Source organism: Gymnoscopelus braueri (assembly GCF_963280865.1).
Source record: "Gymnoscopelus braueri genome assembly, chromosome: 7".
NCBI lineage: Eukaryota > Metazoa > Chordata > Actinopteri > Myctophiformes > Myctophidae > Gymnoscopelus > Gymnoscopelus braueri.
The window spans coordinates 46,032,168-46,055,706 of NC_137608.1; the positions used below are offsets into that span (position 1 = coordinate 46,032,168).

The 23,539-nt window shown below is 41.5% G+C and overlaps 1 protein-coding gene across 1 annotated transcript in view; it reads right to left on the minus strand.

Annotated features, from left to right (window-relative positions):
* cabp7a (calcium binding protein 7a) overlaps positions 1 to 23,130 on the minus strand; it is a 37,774-nt gene extending 14,644 nt beyond the window's left edge. The window contains exon 1 of the mRNA XM_080432579.1: positions 23,004 to 23,130. Coding sequence (XP_080288705.1) covers positions 23,004 to 23,112 — 109 coding nt within the window. The 5' untranslated portion in view covers positions 23,113 to 23,130. The remainder of the gene's footprint in view (positions 1 to 23,003) is intronic.
* Positions 23,131 to 23,539: the final 409 nt, after the last annotated feature.

Sequence of the window (23,539 nt, forward strand, 5' to 3'; positions counted from 1 at the left end):
TGTCTTGAGAGACTAGGCAGGATTTTCTGAATCAGAAATGATTCATCCTGTTTCATTATGAATTACTTTTGTGTTCATTAATCCTGTGTTAAAGGAGTAGTTCACCCAAGAAATGACTTATTTTCTATCAATTACACACCCCATGAAGCTTTGAATTCATGGAGATCTTTTAAGTTTTTGTCACATTCCTGATCCAATAATTTGATGACCGGGTCATCGGTCAGTACGAGACTCTTAAATAAGTAATTTTTTGGGTGAACTACTCCTTTAAGTTGAATCTTTTTCATGTTTAACAAAGAACCGTCTGCAGTATTGATCCAGACCAGGGACAGATGATCAGGCTACAATATTTGGTGGACCGGTATCAAGTCACGGTGGCTCAGCGCTTGACGTGGAAGCATTTCCTGAACCATTCCAAGCATGTCTTGCAGGAGCAATTCCATTCCCTCTTATCAAAAGGACTCCAGGACATGAGAGGATCAAAGGCCATGAGGAGAAATGAAGTCCATGCTATTACAGAGCAAACGTCAATGAGATAAATCTATTGGCTGCTGCCTCCCTTATTGTCTGCATATACGTTCTCTAAAACCGCATAGCATTCCTCTCCTTTTGTCTTCATGATAAGCAGCTAAATTACTTCGTTTAAATGCAATACATTTTATCACCTGTCCACATTGCTGCTTTGTTTCCCAAGGCACGCTTCAATGTCAAATGCCTTATTAGCACTCAAAGGCAACGTTCGAGAGATGAATTTTAAGATTCATGTGATGCGCAAAACACAGTAAAAACCAGAGTGTTAGTTTAACTCTGAGAGTGTGAAAATGGACCCTGACAGGGGCATTTTTACTGACCTTACCGTGTATAAACAACACAGTTGATCTCTGCATAATCTCATTGAATACCCATGTGTATAACATTGCTAATCTTTGCCAGATAATATCTGGATTTGCCAGAATCCAGATATTTACCAAGCAGATTATAATGCATTTTAAGTATGTTCACAATGCATCATAGACATGGAATGCATAGCAAGTGTTACAAAAGATTTTACAATCATCACGTAAAATGGTATATTCACATGCAATCTCTTCGCAAGCATTATGCAAACAAAAGATAGGTGAAAATTTGAATTTTGGATTAGGTTGGTGCCGTGTGTACCAGCCTAGACTGCCCCAACCCTCCTGATTTTGTGTATAGAGGGGCGTGTGTATAGAGCCGGCGAGAGATTGCGCCTGATCCCATTGGTTCACCGATCTGTCCGTCAACCCCCGCCCCGTTAACACAACATTACGAGCGACGCCCACTGCACTCTGGTTGGTTGGGAAATGAAACACTTCCTCATACCGAGTACACCGACCCGCTGGGCCAGGCTTTTATTTTTTAGCAAAACTAAGCAATAAAAGCCTGGAGATCGAGGCTAGTACCAGCCTAATCCCTGGTTAATTTGGTACCGGTTCATTTAACTCGGTCCATTTGGGTCCATTTGTACACTCAGGTTTAAATTAACGTTTTTTATAAGGTAGAAAGATACTACTGGTCCCTGAATGGTGTAAACTGCCTCTGAGACGTTTCCACATCCATGTATGATGTTCACCATTATGATCAATACACTAAAATATGAACTTGTGAGTCACATTGGACATTGTACCTCAACATATAGAGTAACATACACTTGTTGAGTCTATGCTCAGGCACACTGCAGCTCTGTTTTTGATAACACACCTCAATACAAATCTAATGAATGCGTAACAATGGGTAATCTATGTGTAACCGAGCAGTAAACAAGTAGGGAATGTCAACTGTCACTTCAGTTAATGATTTAAAGTGCATAAATTGCTACAGAAAATTAATAGTATACACACGGTTTATCACAGAAAATAACTGCAAGCTCTGAAATAGCACCCCATTGATTTTGAGGATTTACGGCACAATTTACCTACGATATGAATGGGAATAGTTGAAGCCACATGATTTATCGATGTGCCAGTGTAGCAATGAATGTCCAAGCCCCCAGCCAGAATACACGGCTGACACTCTATGACGGATATTTCGGTCGCACCAAACAAAGAAATACAACAACAGTGGGTATCAGTGACAGTGGAAAATCGTCCTATTATTCCAGTCGCACCAGCCCTCAGGAAATAGCTTGTTTAACCAAGAATACGGTCACTGAATCCAATCCTCTCCGCAGGGACTTGACAATCATGTATTATAATGGATTACAACCTGGGATCCAATTTATGAAGCAGAGCAGTGACATTTACTGCAGCTATTTTTCCACGTTGCTTTTGCACCCTCTCGAATGTGGATTTGTTTCTGAAAGCGCATATGTTCTTTTCTTCCCTAGGTGTCTGCAATTCCATTGTTTACAAAGTGACAATAGCACTGTATCCACCTGATGTCCCGCTTCCATCTGTTTACCTTAGGAACAGAAGCTCTCATTGAAAAACATCAATGCCGCCCAATGGGAGGCAAAAAAACATTCTTAATATGGTGCCCCATCAATTTTAGACAGCACATCTCCCTCCAGAACTTTATTTACCAGCCAGCTGGTTTGAGAGGGACAAATAATGCCTTGAATCGAATGTTTGTCTTGTTGTTTCACCCCAGCATGCTGAGGAAGTGTTATGTGTGTTATTCAAACACCAAGTCAAACATAGCAGACCTACAATCTCACAATGGGTCGCTGATGTGACGTGTTGTGAGCTTGTAGGTCTGCTATTTTCGGTGTGCGATACAGTCATGCGATCCATACATTTTACTTTATGCTCTTTTGTACTGTGTAAAAGAGGTCCCAGTGCTGTGGTGAAAGTACAATAAGGCCTAGGCTAGACGTGTATGGAACTTTTTCTATTTCCATTTTTTTTCGTGCGTTTGCGGCCGCTAAAACAGAGATTTTTGTAAACGGATAAAAAAGATTTACCAAAATATCCGATTCAGTGGACCTGAGTAGACATGTAAACCAGAGATTTTGAGATACGATGATGTCACCGCTCATTCGCACATGGTCATTATAATAATAAATAATAATATACATCCAATTTAAGAAGCCTAATACCAGCTAAATGTAAGCTACTCATATATCCATCACACTCTAAAATGCATATTCAAATACACTATAATGAAATGAAGATTTAACTTTCTGAATCTTTAGTAAAGAAAGAAACTAAATATAGCTGTCACTCAGACAGTTCATCCCAAGAGAGGTTGACTCATCTCCCTCCAACATTATTCATTTCTCTGAGACCACATGACACACAGCTTAACCTGCTCCTTAATCTTAATTACACCAACGCTGTAAAAATGCTGTTCTTTTGTCATTCCTTTTTTCATTTTCTCTGGTGTCCAATTAATCCGTCCTGTGAAGAAAAACCCATTGCTCTGACAGAATGCACAAAATGAAAAAGCAAAAATACTTCCTATCTCTCTCTCTCTCTCTCTCTCTCTCTCTCTCTCTCTCTCTCTCTCTGTCGCTCTCTCTCTGTCGCTCTCACTCGCTCGCTCTCACGCTCAATCTCTAATGACTTGAATTATCCCATTCAATCAAAGCGTGGCATCTGGCAAAGTTTAACTGCCAGTTAGTCATTTACCCGGGATAAAAACAAATAAAAATGTGTGGCACACATAAAAGTGATTAACTGTCGTTAATGCAGCCAATATCCACTTGCAAACAAAACAAAAACACAGCAAGAGAAATAAACAGTGGGCAGAGATGATTATCCTTCATACAGTGCATCTACCAAACATTAACAGTTGTTTAAAGGATCTGGGCTATCAGTGATACCAACGTTTATAGATAGCCTTGTAAATATTGGGCATCCAGTGTTATTTGTATTATTCACAGGGGCAAGAATTTTAACTGGCTTCCGAGTTACTATTTCACAAATGTCTTATGGCATGGGTCTAGGGGGCGAGCCGTCTAGAAGAGTTTCTGAGTGTGTGTCTGGGGCTATTCTCACAAACCACTGAACTGATCAGCTGCTAAAGGTTTTGGACATGCTGCCAGGAGGCCAGGGCAGTAAATCCTACATTTTTGAATATTTATATATATAGGCTACGTTGCTGTCCGGCAGAAACCAGCTAACTCAATTTTTTCGCTTTTGCATTTTCCCCCCCATAAATCAGTGCTATTGAACACCCTTTATGTGTTGATTAAAAAAATATTGAACCAATGAAAAGTATTAAAAAGTGCTTCTGACAAAACCAGCTAAATCTATTGGATCCTCAAACTTTCTGCTTAAAACCAGCTAAGTCCACCAAAGGGGGGTGGAGTTAGCTGGTTTTGCTGACTCCAGGTCCCACCCCTTTTTGACCTCCAACCTCATTGTGAGCTTGGAGGTCCATTTAGCTGTACTTATCAATGATGAACAAAACCTCCTAACTCCACTTTTTGTTTTGTTTTTGTAATTTCCTGAAAAATGAACATTTTGGAGTTAACTGGTTGCTCCCGGACAGCAGAGATATATAGTTTGGCTTGGCTCTGCAAGAGGTTAGCTGTCTATGACAGGGTCCGTTTGTCTCAGAAGAACACACTGGAGCAGCTCGGACTATTGTAAGCCTCTTTATCAAGGTACTAACTAGGTACTAAGTATAAGAAGTAAGACTGACGTTTTGATATACTGCATCTTCCTCAGAGTCATGAATGGTTTGTCTGTCTGCCATGTCCAAAGCTAATCTCAGAAACCACTGGAGCGATCAGCGCCAAGATGTGTATGCATTGCACACTGCCGTAAGGCCACAGAAGTATCTCCAAGGCAATGGGACTGTGATGCCGCTGAAACCTTGCCCAAATCTGGAGATCAGCACTGAGTGCCGTGCTATGAGCTTGTAGATCTGCATTTTTTTTTTAATTAATTTTTTTGCAAATCTTTGGATATATGTATTCTTAAAGCAAACGTTTGTAACTCAAATCTTTGCTTCTGGGGGGTCCCTGGAACAAAATATTTTGAGATGGGGGTCCACGGCCAAATACATATGGGTGGTCCTTGACATGAAAAAGTTTGAGCACCACTGATATAGAAACTGTTTTCTGAAAAATTAGGATTTACATTAGGAAACGTTAGGATTTAAAATACATTTGTAGAATCATATCTCTTAATGGATTAAGCACATGCCTTTATATATAACTCTTTTAGAAACTAACTTCACTTTCTCTGAATTAATGTCTTTAGCACTAGTCGTAGCCAAGCCTTAGAGCTGGAGCCAAGCCTTGGAGCTGCATTCATCATCTACTATATCTGTGGGACACCACAGAGGGGGTGTGTTGTTGTTTTTTTGCTTTGATGTTGAAAGGTAGGCTACTTGTTGGGCTTCAAAAATAGCAGGCCAGTGGTGCTCTCCCTGGTGGGATGTTGTGATCTGAAGATGAAACGTCCAAGTGAAGCTCTGGAGCTTTGAGAGCGAGCCATCAGAAGCTGAACCCTCACAAGAGAAAGGCGCACTGCACCGCTGAGGCACTGCACTGCAAAAAACCTTGTATCTTGAATTATTATTCATGGTATGGATTCTTATTTTTTTCATAAACTAATGCCCTATTTCATATTATGTTGAACGACAAAAGTAGCAAGAATAGGCGATCTACAAGCTCAAAACATGCTACGGTGCGATGCATTGTGAGCTTGTAGGCTATTTTGTCTATTTTGTAAAGGGACGCCATGTTGAAAGTTGTCAAGTCTGTCTGTGGGTGTTATAGTTATTTAATAACTACATTGGAACACAGGTTCTTTTTTACATTTCCTGAAAAGGAAGGATTTTGGACTTACAAGGTTCCTGCTCAACAGTGACAGTAAACAGACAGTATGCAGTGTGTCAGTGCAGTCAGCAACATGTTTGCTGCAGCCTCGAAGCAGTGAGTAATCTCCTGCTACTGCATATGGGTCCACACTACACAGCAGTAAACTAGACCTGCTAGAAAGAACATATAGTTCAGCCTTTTGCCCGTTTAGTGTCTGTGTCTTGACCAAGGCTGAGGCAACAACACATTATTATTCATGTCACATTTAAAGTACAGATACTCAAAAAATGTACTCAAGTAACAGTAATCAAGTAAATGTACTTCATTACTGTCCACCACTGCATTTAACATAAGACTGTAAAGAAACACATCCAAGAATGAGCATCATGGAAAAATCTACGTCTCTTTGGCATATACGCTCCGGGGACACAATCTAAAACATAGAATGGGAAAACCAGAGAACTGGGTGAAACGAGCTATCCTCGTTCGCACTGAACAGAGACGCATCTCATGGGAAATATTTATCTGAATCTTCAAGGCGTGCCTGCAGCAAACCGTTACCCCTTTTCTGGTTATTTTTAGCAATGCTTAAAACTCGGCTAATTACTAACAAAGCGCTTTTTGGAGAGCGTATAGGCAACACGCTGGGTGTTTTGGAGCTGAGACGTGGCTGTGGCTGTAATCCTGAGCCAGAGAGGCTTGCCTCCTCAGCCGGGCCTGCCATCTGTTAGGGTTTCCTCTGCAATTCCCTCTGAGTATAGTCCCTGTAACTGTCAACTCCTACTATTGGTCTTGGGAAGGGTGTACAGTAAGTGGTTCTGAAAGAGAGGTCCGGGGACCCCCAGGGGTCCATGAAAGGGCTTCCAGGGGGTCCCCAGCAAAATGAGTTAATATAGCAAAATCTGTTTAACCATTTTAACCCTGTTTTATACTTTGACTATTTGAAAATAGTCGATCTGCAAGCACACGATTTTTTTGTTTGTTTGAACATTTTGGAAAAATTGTGAAGCGTTTTGAAACCTTTTGAATCATTTGGAAATGTTTTGACACAAATCTTCTCTTCTGGGGGTCCCTGGCACAAAATCTTTTCAGATGGAGTTCCGCGGCCAAATACATTATTAATTTGGGGTCCTTGACATACTGTAGAAAAGTTTGAGAACCACTGCTGCAAGACAACCATGATTGAGAGGACCTTTGCCAGGAGGGGATAGTGCGTGCAAAGGAACTTTATCTACGTGCGAAGGAACCCCCCCCCCCCCAGTTCCGCTCCCTCTTAAATAGGCACCCGAAGTGACCTGTAGGAGTCACTAGTGCAGCGGCAGAGAACACCCTCCCTTGCCGGCTTCCCACCAAGGGCTTCACCCCTGCTGCTTGCAGAAGCAATTAGGCTCTATTCAAGCGGATGGGTTTTTGGCCGAACTTTACACTTGATTTTATTACCTTAATAAAGATTGTCATAAATACTATATGCTTCCAGTCGCTAGTTTAAAGTCTTCTTTCAATCACCATGATAGGCGTTTGGTCCCATTTATTTTTAAATTAATGATAAAGTATGGTATGTTTCTAGGGTTTCTACTCGATCTAACGAGTGAAGACCCGCCCTCGCTGCCGTTCAACCGGTATCAACCGGATATAGAAATCGCTGCAAAATAGGCTTCATTTACGGTCTGTAGAAAACAATGGCGTGACGCTGTCCATATGTTTCTACGGTCTATGCTTCCCACCCAAGAACACTGCCATTTGAATTTGTTGGAGCACCCAGCCAAGCTGGAGGCACCATGGAGGAATCGAACCAGTCTCTATACGTTGGTGGTGGGCAGGAACTTTACCACTGCACCACCTGGATGCCGCCAACATATCCGCTCTTTATGCAAGACCCTTGATATAAATGTGTGTAAAAAAAATAAAAAATAAGGTTATCTCTTCACTTCCCTGTGCGTGGGTGTGTGTACAGTATGTGCATGTGCATGCATTAATGCGCGTGAGCGTGCCTGTGCATGAGCATTGCCAGCCTATTTTTATACAGCCAAAGCAACCTTAATCCATCTTTAGTTGGAAAGGGGCCTACGTGGGTGCCCGGAAGATTTGAATATTACCATAACAGGCTCCTAACAAGGCTCTGGAGCATTCTGAAGGCTGTGGCAGTGTTTTATATGGAAGGTCCCCGCCCCTGGTTTGGAGGGAGAAAGAATCCCCAGCGATGCTGCATAATGATATGAATTTTGCAAAGTGTTACCTTTGCCAATGTTAGACTGACACAACCGAAGGGGCAAAAAAAGAAAGCCATTTAAGGTAAAAGGTCCTTTATCTTTTCCAAGAAAAATGCCTGTAAAACTTTCAACCGCTTTCAGACTGGCATCCCTATTTTGGGCATGTCATAGAAACAATTTGTTAAATTAAAAACAATTGGCTTATGGGAGGACCGGCCTCCCATTAGCCAGTTATATATATACATAATTCCCCAGTTATACATATATACATGAACTACATATATACAGATCTATAAGCTCACAACACGTCACGAATGCGACGTTATTTTCGCTACTTTTTACAACAAAAAATAATTATATATATATATATATATATATATATATATATATATATATATATAAATATGATTATATATATATATATTATATATGATTATATATATTATATATATATATAATATGATTATATATATCGTCGATGTCCAGCCGGGACCAGCTAACTCCATTTTTTTTTCATAAATCAATGCTATTGAACCCCCTCTACATCTGTGTAATTTTATTTTTAAATAATAACATATGAAAAGTATTAAAAAGCGCCTCTGACGAAAACTCCTAACTCCATTGGACCCTCAAACTGTCCGTCAAAAACAAACAACTCCCCCCTCCTCTCAGGCTCTCAGAGAAGCTCTGCTCTGTATGAGGCAGACAGGGAGAAGATTTTTCAATGCTTTTCGGAGAACATAAACTGGGAAGAGAAGAGAATGTATGTGCAAGGTTTGATAGATGTCACCCCAGTAAAGAGGAGAAGGGTGTCTTCACAAAGGTCATCTGCTCGTGTTTTCTTTTTAAATGTTAATAGACAGAGAATGAGTGTCTCCAAGAGCTCAAGGAGATCATGCCAAAAGACTTTCACAGCTTTTATGACAATCTAAAGCACTAAGAAACACCCACCACACACACGCAACACACAACACACAACAGTGTGATAATAAAATGTTGATAGGTATATGATAGGTAAATTCAACTGTGGTTGTTATTGTTAGTGCAGTAGGCTACAGATTTGATAGGCTACAGATTCTATTTTTCATGAATGTATTTTGTATTTATATGCCATTTATTTATTGTTGGTGTGCCATGATTGCTTTTGTTAAATACATGATTGAGTATTGAGGTAGAATTGTTTGTTGCACTCAACTGTAGAAGAACAACAGTGGTAACAGTTAGATCCATGGTTGTTTACAATGCATGTTAAAATAAAAGTTGTTTAAGTACAGAATTCAGCTTGATCTATACTTAGTATATGAGGATGGCGCTCACCATAAATAGCTGATCTCCAAGCTCACAATGCGTTGTGATGTGTTTTGAGCTTTGAGATCCATTGCCAGCTGTTCTTATCAATGATGGACAAAACCTCCTAACTCCACTTGCGCTGGATTTATGTTTGGACAAAACTCCTAACTCCACTTGAGCTGGATTTGGGTAAAGTGGTGATAATATAATGACACATGCAAGTATCTGATAATATATAAAGTCACAATACCAAGTTTGATGAGGCAGTATTGCTTTGTTTTAAAAATATAAGGTTTTCTTCATTTTCAGAAAAATTGATATTTTGTTTTTCATTTCCTGAACAATTACCATTTTGGATTTAGCTGGTTCCGGCCGAACAGCAGAGATATAATATATATATAATATGAAAATTGAAAAAATTGCAGATCTACGATGTGAGCTTGCAGATTGGCTATTTTCGCTATTTTTTAGATAGGGCTTAAGTGTTTAAACCCCATTTGGCCCTCAGTGGTTGAAGTTGTTCAAATCTATTTCTGTGCGGTGCAGAATCATTGATCTGTTTCCCTCTCCTTCCTCTATGTTTTCCTAAGCAATATATTCTCATCATCACGGACGGCATCGAGCATATTGAGCCTGGCAAATATCTTCCAGGCAAAAATAAAAACACCCCAAAAAAAACTCTTAAGAGCGTCCTCAAAAAAAGGTCAAATGAAGAAAATCGAAAGCCTCCATTATGCGTGAGCAACAGTCATGCATTTAGCTACAGCGCACTCACCAAGCCACATTTACAGCATGTGTGTCTATATCCAGTAGTATATTATTCAGCCATTAATGGCGTTTTTCTACCTTCTTTTTTTATTGCATAGGGGTAGACTGTGTTGTTCATTAAAGTGAGAAGATATTACCCCCGGAGAAGCAATGTGGTCGGTGGTCCCTTTGATTGAAAAGCACTTCACCTTCAAAAACTCATCACAGCTCCTTTTTGCACGTAATAAAGTCTGCTGGATCCAGTCACTCATGGCCATCGATCAGAATGAAAATAATGAATTAGCCCTGAGACATATCTGACAGCCTTCAGGCCTTGATTTATTTCGTCGTACGACGGCTTCACATGTCGAAAATAGGCAGTCTCTAAGCTCACACCGCGTCACGGATGCGACGCGTTGTGAGCTTGCAGATCGGCTATTTCCGCCGCGCGGCACCATCGTACGACAGGCATGCAGGCATTACTCGCAGGCCTCCAAGAAATCATCACCCAATCTGCACCGTGCGCTCTTCAATTTAAATGTCAATTCATATCACATTGTGTAAGCTGAATCATTAAGAACGTCTGTGAGATTGCGTGTTATTACGGGTCCGTCGAAGGGAGGGCAAGAACAGCGAACTGAGTAACTGAGTGGATTCTATACTTCATAGTACTGTAGTCAAAGAGTGAGAATATTTTTGCCTAATGTTTGCTGGTTTTCACCTATCATCATGACACGCCCAGAATAGGGACACTATAGGGATCATGTGGTTAGAGGGGCATAAAACCCTAGGCAGAATTTGTTCAAATTGCAGAATTTGCTCAAATTTAGAGTCAGATATGGGACAACCAATGTCATAGATAGATGACTGACGCCACAGGAAGGCCGCGATCTACACTCGAGTCAAGTCCGATATCTATACTGTACACAGTGGTGGAAAGTAACTAAGTACATTTACTTAAGTACTGTACTTAAGTAACATTTTGAGGTATTTGTACTTTACTTGAGTATCTCCAATTTCCAATACTTTTTACTTCCACTCCACTACATCTCAGAGGCAAATATTGTACTTTTACTCCAATACAATGATTTGAAAACTTTAGTTAGTAATTACTTGGTAGATTTTGATTAATATTACAAAACATACATTAACCACTTCAGCCCTATATACATATCTGCCATTTGAAAATAGCCGATCTACAAGCTCACAATGCGTTGCGATGCAACGCATTGTGAGCTTGTAGATCTGCTATTTTCAAAAGATTTTTATACATTTGAAAACTTGAAATGGGACATTCTGCATAATGAGTACTACACTATAGGGATCATGTGGTTAGAGGGGCATAAAACCCTAGGCAGAATTTGTTGTTTGTTTTCCGGTTCGGTTCAGGTTAAAAACGACATAAAAACATGGCAGGGCAGGCTGACCTTATATAGTACACCATGATGTAACACACACAGCTGCAGCTGGTGTGTGAATTTGATTAGCTGCAGCATGCATTGCTTAATAGCCTGCCTTGTTGTACCCTTCTATAGTTTTTTTATCCTAAACTGGAAAGCAAACCGCAATAAATACCAAATATATAGGCCCATTTAAATCCTCCCAGAAGCTGTGATAGGGGCAGCCTGGGACAATTCAGTTGTCCTCACCGTGGGTCTAATTCGTTCCTGTTGCTTTTCTCACCGTGCCTCCCCAAGAAATGGCCCATTACTGCTCACCACTTTTATCACCATCTATGTCAAGTAGACATTTTTTTTTCCTCCTTCTTTTTTAACCCATTAAGATCGGGAACGCATCATTTTAAGATTTCTTTGGCTATTCAAAAATAGCAGATATAAAACAAGCTAAAATATAATATTAAAATATAATAATAAAATATAATATTTTAGCTTGTAGATATTTTAGAAAAATCGTGAAAATGAGTGCAAATCTTTGAATATATATATTTTTTAAGCGAACATTTGTAATTCAAATCTTTGCTTCTGGGGGTCCCTGGAACAAAATGTTTTACAAATGTCTGCTTTGAAAATATATATATCTAAGGATTTGCACAAATGTTCACGACTTTTCAAAAATAGCAGATCTACAAGCTCATAGCGCGGCACTCGGTGCCGCGCTATGAGCTTGTAGATCTGCTATTTTTGAATAGCCAAAGAAATCTGAAAATGACACAGATGCGTTCCGGGTCTTAATGGGTTAACAGCCTCTACTCGTCGTCTTACCCTTAGACAGATGATGCCTTTTAGAAGGCCATATTGAAATCCATTGCTATCCGTCAGCCTGTGTGCAGAGACCTCTGTCACGCCGGTAGATAGGAGGCCTGTCAGGGATTAAGTGGTGTGACGGGGCGGAGGAGATGTGCGCAGTGTGATTTATCATTCTCAGACTGATTAGATACGAGGGGGATGCTCTCGCCAAACATCTGTAATGTCAAGAGAGAGCCGTGCGGGTTGTCCCGTCCGCCTTCACAACGTTAAGATGTAATTGTACACCCATCTCTGCCTGTCTATCTTTTCTTAATCTCGATCCAAACTCTGCTGTCACTCTTTCTCTGTCTCTCTCCCTCTCTCTCTCTCTCTCTCTCTCTCTCTCTCTCTCTCTCTCTCTCTCTCTCTCTCTCTCTCTATGTCTCTCTCTCTGTCTTAGTCTCCCTCTCGGTCTGTCTGTCTCTCTCTCTCGCTGTCTCTCTGTCCCTGTCTATCTCTCTGTCTATCTCTCTGTCTCTCCGTCTCTCTCTCTCTCTCTCTCTCTCTCTCTCTCTCTCTCTCTCTCTCTCTCTCTCTCTCCCTGTCCCTGTCCCTGTCTCTCTCTCTCTCTCTCTCTCTCTCTCTCTCTCTCTCTCTCTCTCTCTCTCTCTCTCTCTCTCTCTCTCTCTCTCTCTCTCTCTCTCTCTCCTGTCTCTCTGTCCCTGTCTATCTCTCTGTCTCTCCATCTCTCTCTCTCTCTCTCTCTCTCTCTCTCTCTCTCTCTCTCTCTCTCTCTCTCTCTCTCTCTCTCTCTCTCTCTCTCTCTCTCTCTCTAAGCTCACCCGTGGTTGCAGCACTTGGATTAACAGACACTGCAGGACTGAGAATTCACTCTTGAAACCGCAATAAAAAAGACCAACTGATAGCTCTCTGCTCTGTTATTCCTGTGGCAGTAGCCTATCTATTCATCCGCCGTCACAGGGTTGTGGAATCAGCCCGGAACGGAAAGCTGCCAAACTAAGTCATAGTCAGAGTCCTGAATTCTTAATAGGGGGGAGGCCATTATTGTCAGCTCGTTTTAAAGCAATTACAAAAACTGATGAGTGCTCTTCGACAGTGCATGTCTGCCTTGTTTGTTAAACACAAAAGCGGGATGAGGCCTTTTGCGAGGCACTTAGTTTCATCAGGGTGGAGAACGCCACTTCTGTGCCGCAACTACATTTCAACCATAAGTGGAAATGTGATGACTGTGTTCTGGCCTCCCGCCCTAACAGGTTCTATGTTCACTTTTGGTTCATCACTTCTTGCGTCGCTCGTTGGGCTTCTTTTTTTTTTGTCTCAGGCTTTATTCCCAAGCTTGAATCTTAATACTCGTCAGTGTGCTTTGATGAAAAACTCTATAAATATGCATTGTCAGCAGGGGGCCGTCACGACAAGCGGAGGGAGGGACCCCTACTGTATGCAACGGTAAACAAACAATCTTCACTGCAATTTGGACACATGATGGTGCATTCGGAAGAGAAGGATGCTAAATATGTTGTGCACACTGCCAGCAGACCACAGAAGTACCCCTGATTGGGCCGAAACCGTGCTCAAATTTAGAGTCAGAGATATGAGACAACCAATGTCATAGATAGATAGATAGATGACTGACGCCACAGGAAGGCCGCGATCTACACTCGAGTCAAGTCCGATATCTATACTGTACACAGTAACAAAGTAACTAAGTACATTTACTTAAGTACTGTACTTAAGTAACATTTTGATGTATTTGTACTTGAGTATCTCCAATTTCCAATACTTTTACTTCTACTCCACTACATCTCAGAGGCAAATATTGTACTACACTACAATGATTTGAAAACTTCAGTTACTAGTTACTTGGTATATTTTGATTAATATTACAAAACATACATTAACCACTTCAGCCCTATATACATTTCTGCCATTTGAAGCTCACAATGCGTCGCGAATCTCGCGATGCGACGCATTGTGAGCTTGTAGATCTGCTATTTTCAAAAGATGTGTATACATTTGAAAACTTGAAATGGGACATTCTGCATAATGAGTACTTTTACTTTTGGTAATTTAAGTACATTTTGATGCCAATACTTTTGTACTTTTACTCGAGTACATTTTGAATGCCGGACTTTTACTTGTAACAGAGTATTTCTACATTGCAGTATTGATAATTTTACTTAAGTAAACAATTTGAGTACTTTTTCCACCACTGACTGTACATTGGAAGCTACGCCATTCCCATGTGGTGGATCCTGAGATCCACATGAATGCATTCTTACTTTTTAGGAGAGCGATGGCACCTGTTACAAAGGATACGACATACAGCATGAGATCACCACCCAATCTGGCACAATGCCAGCGTGACATCTCTATTCATATACTGAACCCGACATAGAAGGCAGAGAGATAGAAGAAGATGGAACGATATTAGAGACATAGCGAAAGTAACTATGATTATCACAGAGACGCCTCTCAGATCACTGAGATACTGAAACTCCAGATAGTTAATCATTTCTCCACGGCTAGAGGACAACTCCCTATTATTATTCACGGAATCTTATTCTATTATCATTGCTCTGAATATTCTGCAAGCTATTTTTGTTAAACATCTGACAGTGAGGATTTAAGTGACTATTCCCCCCCTACAGCACCCAATAGCAGTGGTGTAAAGTACATTTACTTAAGTACTGTACTTAAGTACAATTTTGAGGTATTTGTACTTTACTTGAGTACTTCCAATTTCCAATACTTTTACTTCTACTCCACTACATCTCAGAGGAAAATATTATACTTTTACTCCACTACAATTATTTGAAAACTTTAGTTACTAGTTACTTTGTAGATTTTGATTATTACAAAACATACATTAACCACTTCAGCCCTACAGTATATACATTTTGGCCATTTGAAAATAAGCTCAAAACAAGCTCACAATGCGTCGCATCGCGACGCATTGTGAGCTTTATGTAGATCTGCTATTTTCAAAAGATTTTTATACATTTGAAAACTTGAAATGGGACATTCTGTATAATGAGTACTTTTACTTTTGGTACTTTAAGTACATTTTGATGCCAACACTTTTGTACTTTTAGGCAGGTACATTTTGAATTCCGGACTTTTACTTGTATCAGAGTACTTTTTACATTGCAGTATTGATACTTTTACTTAAGTAAAACATTTGAGCACTTTTCCCACCACTGCCCAATAGGGAGAAAGACAAAGGGGCTTGATTGCTGTTAGTACATGGGGGTCTTCTCACACTCTCCGGTGCTGAAAACAAGCTGGCACACACAGTACTGTGCCATCATCACAAGTGGTCATTTTGTTATGTGGTGGTGCTGTCCAAATCTCCATATCAGCATATGCTTAATAACGGTGGCAAGTGACCTCTTGAAAGCACGCCCCCCCACAACGCCCACTGATTCTGCACCAGCAGATACGTTGTGTGCATAATTTACGTTGCGCCCGACTCTGCCGAGCGGATGCCAATATCTTTAAATATCTTCATTTGTATTCATGTAAGTAGTTCCGAGGGAATGGAAAGCAAGGCGTCCACCACCTCGGGGCATGGGAATGAGTCAAGGATTTGTGCTGCATGTATACAGTAGCAGTCAGGTTTCATGGTGTTTAAACCAAGGGAAAACACCGGTGTCTGTTTTGTTTTGTTTCTGAATGACTGTCAGTCAAAAATGATACTAAAAGACCTAGATTTACCAAGCAAATGATTGCAACGGCTACTGTACACACTAAACAGAATTGGTGCTAAATATAGCACTAAAAGTGGTTCTTTGGCTCATAATCATACGGGAACCTCTTTTGGTGCTAAATGGCACCTATTTTAAAAGGTATGGTAGGTACAGTATGTAGCACCTTTGTCAATTGGTGCTTTATAGAACCATTAGAGGTGCATTAACTAAACAGTGTATTTGTATGGCAGCTGTAAAGAACCACTGAAGAACTACAATTGTCTTTGTGTGTGTGCTACATCTGAATGTCTTGAATGCAATCTGCTTTGACCACTTTAAAGGACAACTTTGTTTTTTTTTTACAAACAAGGTTTATGTTTTAGCTTGTAATTAAAGTAAATAAAAGATCTGTGTTAAAAAAAAGATCATTTACTGCTTTCTATAGTTTTAGCAATTTTCGCGATCTTTTTTTACAGTGGGCGGGGTCATTCGGGCAGGTGGCTAAATATGTCTTTTTTGACACAATAACCCGGTGATTTCTTTATTATTATTTACAGTGGCTCTTCTAGCCCCCAATAACTCACATCTGGCCATCAAAGACCATGGGACCTTTTTTATTGTGTAAAAAAAGACATATTTAGCCACCTGCCCGAATGCCCCCGCCAACTGTAAAAAAGATAGCAAAAATTGCTAAAATTATAGAAAGCAGTAAATGAAAAAAAATTAAACACTCATCATTTATTTACTTTAATTACAAGCTAAAACATAAACCTTGGTTGTAAAAAAAACAACGTTGTCCTTTAACACTGGTGTACCTATTTTTTATTATAGGAAGAAAGAAAGAAAATTCATTTAAAAAATATCGCATCGCGATGGGTTTGTTGTAGATCAGATATTTTGGAATATTAAAAGTGTGTAAAGCTCTTACAGGCAAATCTTGAAGACAGACATTAGCGGCACACAGGAGGAATGTTCCTCACTTCCTGTTTGCAGTACCTGTAGCGCCTCACCCTGCTGCCGCGAGCGCAGACAAACAGAGGGAGCTCACTTGGTTGACTGCGACTGCGCTGATTTCAATTACTCCAGGCAGTTACGCCACGCGGCGAGTCTGAAAGACAAATCTGCAGGGATTTTGTCTCCAACGGAGCCCTGCGCGACAGGTTTGGCAGAGAAAACAGTTGGCATGGGCCTGTGACGGCGATTAAAGGGAGGGCATTCTTGCCTCAGCCAAATCCTGAAACTGGAACTGGAACACTGATGCTGTTTCTCATTGGCGTGAAAAAAAAAGAAGAAAAAAAGGGAAGAATGAAAGAAGGAAAGGAAAATATACGTTGTTACTACTAGGTGGAATTCTGGCCTCAACTTACAGTCTCAGAGCTGAATCATAATTTTAAATGCGTTAGGTTTGGCCCCGCTGGGACCGTTTGGAATTTTCCTTCAATAACATGGTTGAACATCTATGTGGAAATGACCTGCCCACTCCATCTCTCCTGCAGTGATATTGACACTCAGCTTTGTGTGTGTGTGTGTGTGTGTGTGTGTGTGTGTGTGTGTGTGTGTGTGTGTGTGTGTGTGTGTGTGTGTGTGTGTGTGTGTGTGTGTGTGTGTGTGTGTGTGTGCGTGTGTGTATTGTTGCTGGTGGGGACTTGACTGAGGGGGCAGCAGCAACAACCACATTGTGCCACTAGAAAATGACCCGCCCCCTTTTCTCTCTTTTTTTTTGCGTAGGATGAAATACGAGATTATAGAGTCCACGTCCATGCATGCTTCCCGCAGTGCATCTAAGTGCCTGACACCCCCCCCCCCCCCCAACACACACACACACACACACACACACACGCACACGCACACGCACACGCACACGCACACGCACACGCACACACACAATATACTGGCTTATCCACCATCAGAAAAATAGCATTTTGTACCAATTATAGCTTTGACAGCCTTCTTAACAGCTGAGTATGGTCCTTTCCCTGGAGTGTCCAGGCCGGTAATTGAAAATCAGGTATTTGGCTGTGTGCGCCATTAGGGCTCACACCTCCTGTCCACTCTCATTCAAACGCACCCACCTGTGCACGCACACGCATACGCACACACACGCGCACATGCACACGCACACACAAACGCACACGCACACGTTTGTATTACTATACTTGTGAGGACATAAACATTTTAGAACGGCTTTGAAAATAACCGAAAATAGCTCAAAAACAGTAAAAAAAAATAACCGCTGTTTTGCCATTTCACCGGCACAAGTGACGCAACTAAGTATAAATATGCATAACTCCATTGCCAAACCCTAAACCTAACCTCTAAATGCCTAAACCTAATCCTAACCTGAATCTTTAATTGTAAGCCTAACTTCTCAAATCAGTTTGAACCATAAAACAACCATTTCTCTTGGTGAGGACCGGCAAAACGGTCCTCACCATGTCTACAGTATTTCTTAAATTCTACAATACTTGTGGGGTCACTTGGCCCTCGCAAGTATAGTAATACAAGTACACACACACACACACACACACACACACACACACACACACACACACACACACACACACACACACACACACACACACACACACACACACACACACACACACACACACACACACACACACACACGTTATGTTAATGGATCCATTTCACTCTATCAGAGTCCGGTCTCTCCAGGGTTCTGGCTGATGGACATGTACATGACATCTTTCTGGATGGAAGCCATCTCATGCCACAGAGATCATCCCTCAAGCTTCAAAGTTTCTCTGAAACTTGCCATTCACAAAACTTCACCCACCTTAAAGAATACACACAATCTCAGTACACACAAAGGCTGTTTAAGCGTCTCATGTGGAAAATACTGAAAGTAGCAAATCGAAGAGCTCAAGTTCAAAGACCGTAGGTACTGTAGTATTTCCTTCATAGTCTGCACGTGTTCTTAACCACTTGTACCATATATAGTACATACTTTGTTTGCCAGGGTCCCCCAGGGGTCTGTACAACCCCTTCTTTTTACCGTCTTCACCAAATCTCTTCACGGAAAATAGCAGCTCTACAATCTCACAATATGTCTATATGACATGCCCAGTATAGGGACGCTATGGTTCATGTGGTTAACCTGCAACACCTCCTGAAATGGGGAATGGTCGCAGATAGTAAATTATACTGAGTAAAAGGGCTGTGTCACTGTTGTATTTAACCATGAGTTCCATCTCTCTCTCTCTCTCTCTCTCTCTCTCCCTGTATTCCCCGAAGCATCCCATTGCTTAGTTGGCCTGGCAGCAAAAGCTGACACTGATATGGGCTGTATTGGTTGAGCGGTTCACTTCATTCTGAAACAGAATGACTGCAGAAAGCCAATATACCAGTGGGTTTGACTCATTAAACAAATTCAAAATTGAAATGGTGCCTGTTCAAAATGCCTACGGCTCAATATAAATTAAACGCGCAGATGGAAAAATGGGAAACGGGGGTTGGGATGGGGTAGAAGAAAAGAAAATTCAATTATGATCCCCAAACACCCAAATCAAAACCCCTACTGAAGTCGATAGCAATAAATGGTGCCAAAACATGAGACAGGCGTCATTTTCCTTGTGCTGCTGTGTGCAAAATATAGTGTATATGTTTGAGAATAAAGCTCTGAAATGTATGCATGCTAATTTGGTCTGATGGTGCATACTAGGCTACTGCAATGCTATAATCATGCAGATGACAGAGTGAAGACATAACAACCGTCTGTTGGAAGATGGCAAGAAATCACGGAGTAGCGTGAGTGGCATGCATTATCTAAAAGCCATGTCTTGGGCCCTTCCGTGTAGCAGTGAGTTTTCAAGGCTCATATCATGCCACAGTGTCATCTTTTGGGAGTTGAAAGCAACTAATGTCTTTCTTTCTTTTCAATTAATTTCATCAGTGAAATTAATTGAAAAGTGTGTGTGCGTGAGTGCGTGGTGCGTGCGTGCGTGCGTGCGTGCGTGCGTGCGTGCGTGCGTGCGTGCGTGCGTGCGTGCGTGCGTGCGTGCGTGCGTGCGTGCGTTGCGTGCGTGCATGAAAGACAGAGAAGAAATGAGAGATTAAAACAGGGTGTGCGTGCACAGGTTTGTGTGTGTGTGTGTGTGTGTGTGTGTGTGTGTGTGTGTGTGTGTGTGTGTGTGTGTGTGTGTGTGTGTGTGTGTGGCTCATCCATGTGCGTGTGCACGTATACAGTATGAATGCATGCTCTCACACGCGGGGGAACTCTAGTACTTGGCCACGTTCAATTAAAGGTTCATCTCTGTTCCATTCCCTGGCCATGTCTGCCTGCACCAGTGCCCATGGCTGAAAGATGTCTCACAAGGACGCAGTCTGTCACGCGGGCTGTCATTCACACGCATGCATTAATTCGATCCCCGTCCAATCAACGGCACCTCTGCACCTCATAGGCACCACGTGTGTCCCTCTCCAGGCATTTGAGAGCTGTAACTTCACCAAATTGGTCCAGACAAGCAATTCATTCATGAACCCGGGCTGTCTCAGTGTCCCAGTTCTTAAACCTAATGTACGTACGCTGTGTCCTACCACGGTTGTCAAGCACTGAAAATAGCAGATCTAAAAGCTCACAAAAAGTTGCATTCCAAAATGCGTTGTGAGCTTGTATAGCTCTGCCTTTTTCAGTGAGTGACGCAGTCATACGACGAAGTGTAAATCAGGCGTTATGTGGCCTATCGAGAGACCGTCTCCTCTCCAGTCATGGCCGAGTCGGGGTTTGGAAGTTAGTGAGGACCAGGGGGGTTATTAAAGAAAGCAATACAGAAATAAGGAAGGAAGAGCAATACAGAAATAAGGAAGGAAGGAAAGAAGAAAGAAAGAAAGGAAGAAAGGACGAAAGGACGAAAGGAAGAAAGGAAGAAAGGAAAAAAGGAAGAAAGGAAGAAAGGAAAAAAGAAAAAAAGAAAAAAAGAAAAATTAAATTGAAGCTCTTTTACTGCATTTCTGAACAATTTCATGGCTATGAAGCCTCTTGAGCCTCTCGAGGAACACCAAAACGGGGATGTATACCACAATTACACCTACGCACAAACACAGCCCATTAGCAATTCACTACACACAAACCCATTATCTATCATTAGACACAGGGGGATCAAATATGGCCCCCCATCACAAAGACCCTGTAGTGTAGCTGTGACTGACAGGCTTGGTTGTGGAGCTTGTAATGAGGAGCTGAAATGTGGTTACAGTACACATAACGCGCCGATCCATCTTGCTAGGTTGAGGAGGGCGAGTGCATGGTGCAGCCTATTGTCATTGGTCTCTGAGGATCCATCGCTTTCCCATGCATCAGCTGCAGATCATGCGAGGTCTGGAGCTTCTCTGCGGGGCTCTCTTGTATAAATGATAATGTGTAAAATGTGAAGATGACGCATGGTGCACATCGCAACGGGCCCAGCCCTTCAGATATGCAGATAATGCATATTCTAGCAGGTGTTCTATGTTAATTTTGTGGGACTGTTTATTTATGATCTTTTCCCCATGTTTACGTCAACTTGAGTGATGACGTGGCTGAATGAATATGTTATGCTCATTGCTGGAGGGATGAATGGGGTCTCAATTAACTGCATTACACAGGTAAGGGGGAGCATCAGTGAGATTCTGAATATAGGCACATGCATTTAAATAGAAATGTACCATGCCTATACTTGTGGACTGATGTGATCATTAGAAACACCTATCAACCAGACTTTTGTGGAGGTCCTCTGAACCAGCTTGCAGAGACCCAGCTATATAACAACATTAGAAGAAAAAAACTGAGGGTGGCAAAAAGTGACCACTTGAGCTGATTTCAAAAATAGCAGATACAAGCTCACAATGCATCATGCTGTGATGCATTGTGAGCTTGTAGATCTGCTACTTTGGAAAAAGATTAGCCTATAATGACATGCCCAGAATATAGGGAGGCCAGTTTTAAAGAGATTAATGAACATATGCAGAAAGAAAACAAGTGTAGTGTGTTGATCCAAAATCTGATTAATCTGCCCCCCAAAAAAGGAAATACGAAGAAATACCTGCATGTTTAGGTTAAATGCAAAAGCTATAGGAAATGAAGCCCATGAACAGGCCACGTTATGAGCATTTCCACACGCATCAGTTCCACAGGGCTGTGAGCAGCACCACTCGCAGCCCATGCAGAAGAAGCTGCGTGGGACCTAATGATCACAGTAGGCCGTGTAAATGTATAAAAATACTCTTTGCGTGGTAGCCTACTTTTAACAATGAGCTTCTTTCTGTAGCCAACAGATCATGTGTGCTATTATATAGGAGTTGTATTGGACATCAACGTGCAATAAATCCAGCTGCAAAACGCAAAATAATAACAATAATATGAATATTGATGATAATAATAATTATCTATCATTATTATTATTATCATCTTAAAGCACGCCCTGTTAATATGAATCATGAGATTTTTATCTTCTGGGGGCTTCTGACATATAAAATATAAATAAATATAAATGTAAATAAATAAAAAGTCTCTCTGGTATAGCGCTGTCCATGGTCCTGACCGCGCGCCTCTTTGAATAAACTCCACCCGCAGGCACTGACAAAGAATGGAAAGCTTTTACAGTAAACAATAAAACGGTCACATAGACAGATAGACAATAACAATACAGCACAGGTACACATCTACTGCCTGCATGCCGCAGAGTTCCCTTGCAGCCTTGGTAGTTTCACAATGTAACAGGATAGGTGGGCACTAGGGACATCTGGGCACCTCGATGTAAAATCGGCTATTTTGTCCAAAATGTAAAAAAAATAAAAATAAGGTCTTAAGTAAAGTAAAGTATTCATGATGTGAACATGCACGGTAACATCATTATCAGACTTAATTATATCCTTCAACTTCTTGTTTATGCCCCAAAATGACTGGATATACATGGGTTTTGTAGCAATTTGTAACAATTGTAGAAATATTGGACCTTAATTGTCAAATGTTTAAGCATGTTCTAATCATGTATACTTTACTTTACTTACAAATATTTTCCAAATACTTAATTTTGTAACATTTTGGGGGGAAATAGCCAATTTAACAACGCGGTGCCCACTCCTCCTTAAGGTGCCCACCTATCCTGCATCCCGAGGGCTCATCTCTCACCTTCCACCTCGTCCTCGGGCAGGTTGACGGGCTCGTTATAGGCGAGCATGTCGGGTATGGTGCAGATGCCCCGGTACATCAACGTGGAGTGGCCTGGGTGCATCGGCATGACTGCGACCTTTTGGGGCTGCCCCGCTCCGGACCCCTCCTCACATAGGAACGTCTACCGCGAAGAAAGATCCCAACTTTCCCCACTGTCGATGAGGGAAGGCAGAGGCGAGTCCATGAGAAATTATAGACGCAACTCCGGTGCGAAGGGAGGGATAGATAGGCAGCGATTTATGTAGAATATCCACTGAAATGTTCTTTTTGGTCAGTCAACGGTGCACTGGAAATGTGGGGGGAACTTCTCACCACATCGCCTCTGTTGTTAATGTTGTTTAAAGTAAGATGCAGTCGAGAGAAAGAGAGGGAGAGAGAGAGAAGGGGAAAAAACTACCTCAGCTCAGACAAAAGACAATGCGCATAATATCACGGTGCTTCCATCAACCCACACAACAATAAGCTCGATACCTCAAGCTGAACGAGGACCAGTC